A 12,189-nucleotide genomic window follows, 5' to 3' on the forward strand; every position below is an offset into this window, starting at 1 on the left:
TCTCTTCACAATATTCATGTACATGCTCTTTTCAATTTTAGAACCATTAAAATAATGCAAACACGTAGGCTCAATACAAGCAATGTGATGAAAGGGAAACTTTATTACATTAAGTTCATGACGCTAGCTAACAGGATGAAATATTTCAACTCTGAAGTCTTTTTCTGATTGCTTTGAACACAAATGTACCTTTTTTTAAATCTAAACCTAATGGAAAATATTTGGTATCTATTCAGGGTTTTCTTTTCAGTTGTGGATAATTTATTGAATATTAAGCTGTGAAGTGCAAGTCCTCTAGTCGTTGACCTTCTCAAAGTACTCCTTTGAACCATCGGGAGTTGGCTTGATCTGAAAAAGAAGAACTGATGAGACCAAGACTTTGCTACACATTTTTTGGTGCTTGTATTTATTTAAGATGTCTGAGGGCCTGGTGGGGTAGTGAAAGGGGGTGTGAAGGGGAGTGGCCTCACCGTAGGAGAGTCAGGGGTCCAGCTAGCAGGGCACACTTCACCGTGAGTCTCCACAAACTGGAAGGCCCTCACCAGACGCAGGGTCTCGTCCACACAGCGGCCCACTGGCAGGTCGTTGACGCTCATGTGTTTCACCACCCCATTTGGATCAATGATAAACAGTCCCCTAATGAACAATGGACAACTACTTTAATGTCAGGGTAGAAATCCATGATATACAGTGTCTAAAATTCAATGTTTATTTACTCGAGGCAGTTTGTCTGAATATGTATTTACAGTTGAAGTCTGAAATGTACATACACTTAGGTTGGAGTTGTTAAACTATAGTTTTGGCAAGTTGGTTAGGACATCTACTTTGTAAACAATTGTTGGAAAAATTGCTTGTCATGCACAGACTGATTATTTCACTTATAATTCACTATCACAATTCCAGTGGGCCAGAAGTTTACATACACTAAGTTGACTGCCTTTAAACAGCTTGGAAAATTCCAGAAAATTATACAAAGCATAAATACCTAATTTACAGAAGTATTTAGACCCTTTGCTATGAGACTTCAAAATTGAGCTCAGGTGCATCCTGTTTCCATTGATCATCCTTGAGATGTTTCTACAACTTGGAGTCCACCGGTTGTAAATTCAATTAATGGGACATGATTTTGTAAAGGCACACCTGTCTATATATGGTCCCCAAGAACACAGTGGCCTCCATCATTCTTAAATGGAATAAGTTTAGAACCACCAAGACTCTTCCTAGAGCAATCGGGGGAGAAGGGCCTTGGTCAGGCAGCTGACCGAGAACCCAATGGTCACTCTGACGATGGGAGAACCTTCCAGAAGTACAACCATCTCTGCAGCACTCCACCAATCAGGCCTTTATGGTTGATTGGCCAGATGGAAACCACTCCTCAGTAAAAGGCACATCACAACCCATTTGGAGTTTGACAAAAAGGCACCTAAAGGACTCAGACCATGAGAAACAAGATTCTCTGGTCTGATGAAACCAAAATTGAATTATTTGGCCTGAATGCCAAGTGTCACGTCTGGAGGAAACCTGGCACCATCCCTACGGTGAAGCGTGGTGGTGCATTATGCTGTGGGGATGTTTTTCAGCGGCAGGGACTGTAAGACGAGTCAGGATCGAGGGAAAGATGAATGGAGCAAAGTACAGAGAAATCCTTAATTTAAACAAGCTCCAGAGCACTCAGGACATCAGACTGGGGCAAAGGTTCACCTTCCAACATGACAACGACCCTAAGCACACAGCCAAGGCAAAGCAGGAGTGGCTTCGGGACAAGTCTCTGAATGTCCTTGAGTAGCCCGGACTTGAACCCGATGGAACACCTCTGGAAAACCTGAAAATAGCTGTGCAGCGACACTCCCCATCCAACCTGACAGAGCTTGAGAGGATCTGCAGAGAATGGGAGAAAATCCCCAAATACACGTGTGCAACGCTTGTAGCGTCATACCCAAGAAGAATCGAGTCTAATCGCTGTCAAAGGTGCTTCAACTAAGTACTGAGTAAAGGGTCTGAATACTTAGGTGTCTGAATACTTTTGTTGTAATAAAGTTGCTCAAATTTTTAAAAAACTGTCTTTGCTTTGTCATTATCGGGTATTGTGTCGTAGATCGATGAGGGGGAAAAAAGCAATTTAATCCATTTTAGATTAAGGCTGTGTAACGTAACAAGATGTGGAAGAATTGACAGGGTCAGAATACTTTCCGAAGGCACTGTATATTGGGAACAGGGTGTCGTTTGGGATGCACCCATAGTTACTGTACCTCAGTGCAATGCCAGGGCCCTCCAGAAGTACACCATAGTCTCTGGACACCTGTTTGTTGAGGTCTGCCAGCAGGGGGATGTGGATTTCACCCAAACCTCCAGCCTGAGAATAAGACGCCATGACAAATGATTAGCATGTAGCCACAAAACTGCTGTTTGTGTCTATGGAACACTGTCTGTATAATAATACTATATGGGATTTAAAGCACCTTAAAAAAAAATTTAAAAGGACACTGTAGAGCAAAGAGTGTAAAAAAATAACTAAAAACAGGGATAAAACAACTCCAATTGAATTAAAAGCTACTTAGCTTAAGCTAGGGCTGAGTAAGGGGGCAAGCTAAGTTGAGGGGAAAGCCAGACGGAACAGGTGGGTTCTGAAGCTGGTTTTGAAAGTGGTGATGGAGTCAGAGTTGCAGATGGCAGAGTTTGAGGGCAGTGGAGCTGAATGCCCAGTCCCCCATGGTCTTGTCTTTGGGATGGTATGTAGTCCAGAGTCAGAGGAGCAGAGACAGTGGGAGGGAGTGTGCGTGTAGAGGAGGTCAGAAAGTTATGGAGGGCCTTGTAGGTGAGCAGTAGGATCTATTGGTACAGTGCCTGTCTAATAGTACAATTTCAGCCTATTTTGGTGGGATGGAGTTTTGGCCTGCCTCCGGCAGTAAATTTGTTAATAGACAAGAGAGTTCCAAACCTCTCTGCCAACAACAGCTATTTTTCAGTGTTCCCCTCCCCACCCACTCAGTCCTAGCAAAATTCTTGCTTGAGAAATTGCTCTTTGCTAAGAAGCTCTTTTGATTAATTTTTTTAATCATTTTAATTGAAAACAATCACAGTACTTAATTGTTAACAAAAAATGACTTGATATTGAGATTGAAATAGTTGCATTGGACCTTTAAGTTCGAAGACACACCAGAATAGCTTTACAAGAGGTGTCAAAGTGTTCCTGAGTTGTCCAGTCTCCGATTTTGCTTGAAAATCAGAGACAAGGTTTGAATATTGCTGTGCATTAATGATTCCCAATCAAATTTACAGAACTTGTGCAAATTTGACAAAAACAATGGATAAATGTTGCCCTAAGTGTTGTGCAAACGTATTCCTTTTTAGATTGAATATTAAGGCAGCAAAGCAAAAATGTGAAGACTGTGCAAGGGGTGTGTTGACTTTCAATAGCGGCTAAATGTATATAGAACAATGGTAAGTCTATGTACACCCACTGTACCTTGCGTGGGGTGTTTATCCATGCCAGGTGGGCGAAGTGAGAGTCCACTGACACGCCCACCACTTCACAGTTGATGTCATGGAACTCGCTGGCCTTGTCACTGAACGAGATGATCTCTGTCGGGCAAACAAATGTGCTGGAAGGAGACAAAGAAATGTTTTAAAAAACATATATAGAATGTCACATCCACAATCTCTTGCTTCATTCCTTAAATTGTGAAGATGAATAAAGTCACAGATTGTGTACACCACATGCAGCTAATCAAAGCAATCCATTCGTGTCTTTCCAGAGGAATAGAGGTACTCACAAATCGAGTGGGTAGAAGAAAAGAACCAGGTATTTGCCCTTAAAGTCATCTAGGCCCATCTCCTTAAACTCGCCATTGTGGACAGCTGTAGCTTTAAAATGTGGTGCATGTTGAGTGACAGCTGGAGCCCACTTGGCAGTACCTATTGGGAGAAAGATATTAAATGAATAACGTTGATTCTATATTTACATCACAATGACAAGAAGTGCATCTATCTCTCACTTTGATCAACTTCATTCCCTGTCCCGAAGGTCTACAGTCAATACCTACTGGTGGATAAACAGGCTTTCTGCAGTGCAGGATGGGTGAGAATTCTTGAGGCCTTGCTCACTGAAGTTCCATGTGGCAAAGCTGCTTTCAGTCCTCCAGATGCAACTATTACCTTGATGTGAGCAGTGTTCATTTCATCAACAAAAATGGATTAACTTATCCGTCAAACATGTATTTTTATGTGGCAATTGATGAGACCAACTAAATAAACCCAGAAAAAAATCTGAGGGCGCGTTCAGAAGGACGCAACGTTTTGGAACGTTCAGATTGAAAAAAAATGCTACGTAGAACAAACATGCCTCTCTGACATGTTGAAAAATGAATAACGTCTGCTCTATTCATGGAATTTCTATCTGCAACGTTCGAGAACGTTTTGCAACGGAGCATGGCCCTGGTAACATTACCAGTAGCCTATATGCAAATACTTGGTGGCACATAAAGAAAGGAAAAGGGATAGCAAACAATTTGACTAAATTATTATTGCCAGTACGCTACATCTGACTGGGTAAATAACTTTATTTCGAGTTAATGTGGACTCGGTGACATACAGTCCACAGACTTGGGCACTTGGACCAGGACTCGAGCCCTGTTACTCGGACTTCAGCCATTGGTACTCTTGACTCAAAATTTAGTGAATTGACTGCATCACTGAGCGAAAGGTCATTAGCTCCCGTTCTACTTTTGGACATCAATGTGGCTGCTGTGTCTGTCGACCGTTGATAACAACGGCAAAGCGACCGAGTGACGGATCTGGGTTTTTTTGTGCTACACGTCTGTTTGTTTTGTATGTAATATCTATGTGGGCTGAATTAGGAATTTACACGGCCAGATAATTGCTATACTGTTTATGATTTTCATATGTCTGCTGTTGGGAAGAGAATGGGATGTTATGCAGAAAAATATGTTGGTAGGACAAGGCGATGTATGTTTGTGCACATGGAAGCCAGTGATTACAGTGCCTTCAGAAAGTTCACCTTTTGTTGTGTTACAAAGTGGCATTAAAATGGATTTTTTTCTTTTTTAATTACAATTTACACAAAATACTGTAATGTCAGTGGCAGAAAAATGTGAACATTTGTAAAACATGAATGAAAAGTAAAACACTAATATATCTTTATTACATTAGTATTCAACCCCCGAGTCAATACATGTTACAAACACCTTTGGAAGTGAATACAGCTGTAAACTGGGTACATTTCTAAGAACTTTCCACACCTGGATTGTGCAACATTTGCCCATTTGCCCATTTTTATTTCAAAATTCTTCAAGTTCTGTCAAATTGGTTGTTGATCTTTGCTAGACAACCATTTTTAGGTCTTGCAATAGATTTTCAAGTAGATTTTCAAGTAGATTTAAGTATGGAGAAAATATGGAGAGTTGTACTCAGTACTGTGTTGTATTGGATTTGCCCCCAACATAACCATTTTATACAAGACAAAAAGTGAATTGCTTTGCCAATTTATTTTTTGCAGTATAGCTTTAGTTCCTTGTTGCTATGTACCAGCTTATTTCTTTTCACTGTCAATTAGTTTAGTAATTGTGGAGTAACTCAAATGTTGTTGATCAATACTCAGTTCTCTCCTATCACAGCCAACTCTAACTGTTTTAAAGTTACCATTGGCCTCATGGTGAAATCCCTGAGTAGTTTCCTTCCTCTCTGGCAACTGATTTAGGAAAGAAGTCTGTATCTTTGTAGTGACTGGGTGTATTGATACACCATCCAAAGTTTAATTACACTTAAAATATTAACGCAACATGTAAAGTGTTGGTCCCATGTTTCATGAGCTGAAATAAAAGATCCCATTCATTTTCCATACACACAAAAAGCTTATTTCTCTCAAATTGGGAACAAATTCATTTACATCCCTGTTAGTGAGCATTTCTCCTTTGCCAAGATAATCCATCCACCTGACAGGTTTGGCATATCAAGAAGCTGATTAAACGGCATGATCATTACACAGGTGCACCTTGTGCTGGGGACAATAAAGGGCCACTCTAAAATGTGCAGTTTTATCACACAACACAATGCCACAGATGTTTCAAGTTGAGGGAGCATGCAATGGAATGCGGACTGTAGAAATGTCCACCAGAGCTGTTGCCAGAAAATGTCATGTTCATTTCTCTAACATAAGCCGCCTTCAACATTGTTTTCGGACACGCAGACCACGTGTATGGCATCGAGTGGATAACATTCCACAATCAACCGCCTGAATAATGCTATGCAAGGAATAAGTCGCTTTGCATGAGGCAAATGGTGGACACACCAGATACGGACTGCTTTTCTGAGCCACACCCATACTTTAAAAAACTTTTTTTTTAAAGATTCATGCATATCTGTATTCTCAGTCATGTGAAATACATAGATTAGGGCCTAATGAATTTATTTCAATTGACTGATTTCTCAGTAAAATCTTTGAAATTGTCGCATTTTATATTTTTGTTCAATATAACTTCACCATGCTCAAAGGGATATAGGATGTCTGCTTTTAAATGTTTACCCATCTACCAATAGGTGCCCTTCCTTGAGAGGCATTGGAAACACTCCCTTGTCTTTGTGGTTGAATATGAGTTTTCAATTCACTGCTCGGCTGAGGGACCTTACAGATAATTGTATGTGTGGGGTACAGAGATTAGGCAGTCATTTACAAATCATGTTAAACACTATTATTGCACACAGAGTGAGTCCATGCAAATTATGATGTGACTTGTTAAGCAAATGTTTACTCCTGAACTTATTAAGTCTTGCCATAACAAAGTGGTTGAATACTTATTGACGTAAGACATTTCAGATTCATTTGTACAAATTGAATAAACCTAATTCCACATTGACATTATGGCGTGTTGTGTGAAGGCCAGTGACAAAACAAATCTGAATTGAATCCATTTTAAATTCAGGCTGTAACACAACAAAATGTGGAAAAAGTAAAGGGGTGTGAATACTTGCTGAAGGCACCGTATGTTTACTATAGGTTAATGAGGCAATACGAATGTGATGTGAAAATGTGACAAATATTAAAGGGCATTCAGATGACTAAAATGACCCACTGTTTGTGATTTTGAAAATACCTAGACTAAAATCATTATTCAAATGACAAAAATGGCCCTAAGACTTAATGATGCATTGGTCAAATCGACTAAAGACTAGACTAAATAGCATTTGTTTTAAAAGAGTGCCAAAATGAACACTGACGTTAGAGGGCAAGAGAGACACATTGCACATCGTGACAACTGTTATTGGCGCTGAAGAGCATTAGACACTTAGTATAACAAATTATTGTATATTTAGATGTTTTATTTAATTTGTCATTAGCTGCTAAGCCTTTGAGCAGAGGGATTTGTTCTGAAGACAGTCACGCAGTTACAGTGACGTAGTCGTCAATATCTAAGATGAGACTCATTGCAACTCCTCTTACAATTGGCAATGCCAATTTATATAGCCACAACGAAATGATAAATTGCCATTATACCGTTTGCATTTCAATGCAGCACACTACTACTGGTAACATAAACATATATTCCTAAATGAACTCACAGAGGTCTTTAGTAGTCTCCCAACGGTGGCTGCCATCTTGTATAATGACGTTGTTTTAGGGTGTCATACAAATGTTTTGCGCAGGTAGGCTGCGTAATGGCACTTAATTTATGTAGCTAGGTAAAACACATTTGCAATCCCTTGTAAAATTGGCTTTTTGAATATAAATATATAAATAAACATATTGCAGATCAAACCACAGCACACTATTTGTATGCTGTGGTTTGTTTGCCAGTTTCTGCAAATGTCTTGATTTTCTTGATCACGCTTGGCAATCTGCGCAGCGCTCAGCTCGCAGGCTCTCGTGAACATGGCAAACACACCTCTGCCATGTGAGCTTCTTCTTCTTCTTTTATTGGATTTAACGGTGGTTGGCATTCCATAAATGTTGCATTACGGCCACCTACTAGACTGGAATATAATTCCCTTATATTTTGCTTTAGAAAAAATCATTACAAAAAACATAAATCAACAAATACACTACCATCTAACCCTTCACTCACTAAAAACCCACCACCCTACTCCACTATTTATATCTATTTAGTCATATTTCAGGCCAACAGCCTGAAAGGATGGGACATCACCACTCAACACACCCTGTAACTCTTATGACTTCAAGTTTATTACACCCAAATACCTCTGCAGCTGCCACCACAACCAAAATGTTCTGCGACTTACATTCTATCCATGCAGTACAGTTGATAATCATTGCTATAAAATGCAAACAATACAATCTTAGTGAAGCATATAGCACCTGTTGGCCTATAGCGCAGTGGTTAGAGCGTTGGGCCTAGTAACTTAAATGTTGCTGGATCGAATCCCTGAACTACAAGGTAAAAAATATGTTGTTCTGGCCATGAGCAAGGCAGTTAACCCATTGTTCCCTGGGTGCTGAAGATGTGGATGTTGATTAAGGCAGCCCCCCGCACCACTCTGATTCAGAGGGGTTGGGTTAAATGTTGAAGACACATTTCAGTTGAAGCCATTCAGTTGTACAACTGACTAGGTATCCCCCTTTCCCTCTGTACTGGTACCGATCTATTACTCACACCACTCCCACTGGGATCCCTTGACCCATCTTCCTCCACTTTCTTCACTGCCACAGCATTTGACAAGTTTCTGCGCTACTCTAACTGGACATTTCTGATCCCCAACCCCATGGGCACCACTACAATTAACACATACCACTACTTTCCAAAATTCTACACATTCCTTTGTCTCGTGCCCTTCTGCACAATTCTCACACCTAGGAACCACACTGCTGCTGTTAACCGATGTGAAATGGCTAGCTAGTTAGCGGTGGTGCGCGCTAATAGCGTTTCAATCGGTGACGTCACTCACTCTGAGGCCTTGAAGTAGTTGTTCCCTTTGCTCTGCAAGGGCTGTGGCTTTTGTGGCGCGATGCGTAACAATGCTACGTGGTTGACTGTTGTCTGTGTGTAGAGGGTCCCTGGTTCGAGCCCAGGTAGGGGTGAGGAGAGGGGCGGAAGCTATACTGTTACATTGATGCTGTTGACCCGGATCACTGGTTGCTGCGGAAAAAGAGGGGGTCAAAAGGGGGGTGAGTGTAACCGATGTGAAATGGCTAGCTAGTTAGCGGTGATGCGCGCTAATAGCGTTTCAATCGGTGATGTCACTCGCTCTGAGGCCTTGAAGTAGTTGTTCCCCTTGCTCTGGCTTTTGTGGCTTGATGGATAACGATGCTTCGAGGGTGACTGTTGTCTGTGTGCAGAGCCCAGGTAGGGGTGAGGAGAGGATCGGAAACTATACTGTTACTCTACCACATGCCCATAAGCTTGACACCTGTAAAAACAATGTGTAACTTTGTCGGGGAAAGACTCAACATCAAAACTCAAAAGAACAGGCAAAGACTATTCTGTTTCACCACTCACACCACCATGTCTGCATCGCACCAAACGATGAGAATCACAAACACCGGGAATCTTCCCCTTCAGTCAACTTTCACATTTACCGCTACCCCAGTAATCACTCCTTTCAATGGCAACCTTTCAATGGCAACCAAAACAATTCACATATCTTCAAATCAAATGTTATTTGACACATGCGCCGAATACAACAGGTGAACAGTGAAATGCTTACTTACAAGACCTTAACCAACAATGCTTTAAGACGTTAAGAAAAATAAATAACTAAGTGTTAAATAGAAAATAGAAAAGTAAAAAATAATTCAACAGCAGCAGTAAAATAACAGTGAGGCTATATACAGAGGGTACCGGTACAGAGTCAATGTGCGGGGGCACCGGTTAGTAGAGGTAGCTGAGTTATTATGTACATGCAGGTAGAGTTCATGTGACTATGTTAATGTGACTATAGATTATAAACAAAGAGTAGCAGCAGTGTGAAAGAGGGATCTGGGTAGCCCTTTGATTAGCTGTTCAGGAGTCTTATGGTTTGGGGGGGTAGAAGCTGTTAAGGAGCCTTTTGGACCTCCGGTACCGCTTGCCGTGAGGTAGCAGAGAGAACAGTCTATGACTAGGGTGGCTGGAGTCTTTGATCATTTTTAGGGCCTTCCTCTGACACCGCCTGATATAGAGGTCCTGGATGGCAGGAAGCTTGGCCCCAGTGATGCCCAAAGGTTTGTTGTCGATGCGTCATTCGTTTAACGCGGAGCACCTGCTCCCTCTGACCAGCAGAAACACAAACAATTAGATGTCAGAATTGTGTCCAAGCCAGACTCCTGGAAGTGAATCCAAATGAATCCATTTGTGCCACATTGAACCTGGTTGTGGCTGATGATTCTAAAAGTTCTGTCAATGCCACAGGTTACTTTGGCATCTTACACAAACTGTACATCTTGTTCTCAGCCTCCACACAGCAATGGGTCATCCTGAAAAAACATGTGGACATCACTTTGAAGATGTGGACCGATACAAGTTGGGAGAGTAAAGTTAAGAGGGTCGAGCCACTGAGTTATCAGACAGCAGCAGTGAGAGAGGCACTGATTGAGGTGAGGGATCAAACCAAAGACCCTGTGATAAAGATTGAGGCCCAGTCCTTGTCAGAGGAGGTGCGATCATACCGCTTCAGCATCTGTACAGTGGTGTGGTATGACATCTGGAGCCAGATCCAACATGTGAGCAAGCTGATGCAGTCTCCCAGTATGCATGTGGATGTTGCAGTCAGTCTTCTCAGAAAAACAGAGAGAGGTCTCAGCAACTACAGGGCACCAGGCTTTATGGCTGCACAATCGTCAGCCAAGGATATTTGCGAGGGTATGAATGTAGCGGTCGTTCTACAGCAAAAAATGCTGAGGTCAAAGCGACACTTTTCATACAAATCATTTGATGAGCCTTTGAGTGATGCCCTGAAGAAGCTGGAGGTGACATTGTTCAATGTCGATGTTGATGCTACAACCTCAGCCTGTCAGGAAAGATTTTCCCCATTGGAAAATGTGGGAGAGAAGTTTGAAGTTCTGTCAACCTTCCAATGTCTCTCAAATGAGGAGCTGCCAGAACAATGTGAGGCCCTTAGTATGACACTGCACTATAAAGAATACTCAGACATGGATGGCAGAGAGCTTGCACAGGAACTGAAGAACTTGCCTGACTTGCCATCGAAGACCATGACCCTGCTTGAGCTGCTGATATTTATACATGAAAGGGAGCTCTCAGAGATGTTTCCAAATTTGTGGACTGCTCTCAGAATTTGTCTTACTCTTCCAGTGACCGTAGCTGAAGCAGAGAGGAGCTATTCGAAGCTGAAGCTCATCAAATCCTACCTGAGGTCCACCATGTCACAGGAACGCCTTAGTGGCCTTGCTGTCATCAGTATTAACCATGCAATTGCTGGACAGATTTCTTATGATGATGTAATTGATGACTTTGCATCAAGGAAGGCAAGAAAGGTCAGGGTTTAGATGGCAGTTGTGCAATTTAGTTTGTATGTTTCTTGTTCGAAGTGCAATAGTGTAATAATCAGGTTCTCTTCTTTATACGTGTGTTATTCTATTTGTGTATTTGTGTGATATAGGATTTGTGCAATTTAGTTTTATTTGTGTGTTTTGTATTGTAACCATGAGAATGTGTATAACAAACAATGTCCTTCCTCATACATCATTTCACATGTGATTTGGTTTGCATGTTTTCATATTGCGCTCCATTTTTTACTTGCTAAACATTTAAAGGAGAAATACCTATTTTTCCCATATTACAACAACAGTTAGGCTATTTTCAAAAGACTCTCCCCCTTTCCCTACCCCCACCACCTTTCTCAACAAGCCTAGAGTCACTTCCCCTTCGCATGGCTTTTTGTTCTCTGACGTGATGGAACAGCTGCTTCACAGGATTGTATTATGTTGAAAATGCCTATATATTTAACAAAAATAAAGTATTTTTTTCTTGAAGAGTTGAATAGTCAATGTATGAACAGAATAATTGGTGGTTGAATACATTTTGGTTTTTGGTATTTCTCCACACATATTACTTTCAGTAGAAACCTGATCTAATTTCATCAATTTGCAATAGAAAGTAGTGTTTGAATTGGCCTTGAATGAATCGTAGACCTTGCCCATACACATGAAAAATACCTTTAGTTGGGTGTGGAGAGAAAAATCACATTCTGCCTTAATGATAATAGGCTATGTGTGCATCTGTT

The 12,189-nt window shown here is 41.2% G+C and overlaps 1 protein-coding gene across 1 annotated transcript; it reads right to left on the bottom strand.

The window, feature by feature from the left end:
• Positions 1-74: 74 nt before the first annotated feature.
• On the bottom strand, positions 75-7,685 carry LOC124041429 (thioredoxin-dependent peroxide reductase, mitochondrial-like). The gene is made up of 7 exons (XM_046358990.1): positions 7,576-7,685; positions 4,044-4,155; positions 3,774-3,915; positions 3,467-3,602; positions 2,250-2,353; positions 471-636; positions 75-348 (listed from the first exon to the last, which is right to left on the bottom strand). The coding sequence occupies exons 1-7, from the start codon at positions 7,609-7,611 to the stop codon at positions 295-297; spliced, it is 750 nt and encodes a 249-aa protein (XP_046214946.1). The 5' UTR covers positions 7,612-7,685; the 3' UTR covers positions 75-294.
• Between the last annotated feature and the right edge of the window lie 4,504 nt (positions 7,686-12,189).

This window comes from Oncorhynchus gorbuscha, linkage group LG08 (assembly GCF_021184085.1).
Source record: "Oncorhynchus gorbuscha isolate QuinsamMale2020 ecotype Even-year linkage group LG08, OgorEven_v1.0, whole genome shotgun sequence".
In the NCBI taxonomy this organism is placed as follows: domain Eukaryota; kingdom Metazoa; phylum Chordata; class Actinopteri; order Salmoniformes; family Salmonidae; genus Oncorhynchus; species Oncorhynchus gorbuscha.

Bases quoted from the DNA above. Each gene is read 5' to 3' on its own strand.
- LOC124041429 (XM_046358990.1), bottom strand. From the start codon at position 7,611: ATGGCAGCCACCGTTGGGAGACTACTAAAGACCTCT. The intron at 2,354-3,466 runs GTACAGTGGGTG...TCTTATTCTCAG, and splicing joins GGATAAACACCCCACGCAAG to GCTGGAGGTTTGGGTGAAAT. The intron at 349-470 runs GTGAGGCCACTC...CTTCTTTTTCAG, and splicing joins GGACCCCTGACTCTCCTACG to ATCAAGCCAACTCCCGATGG.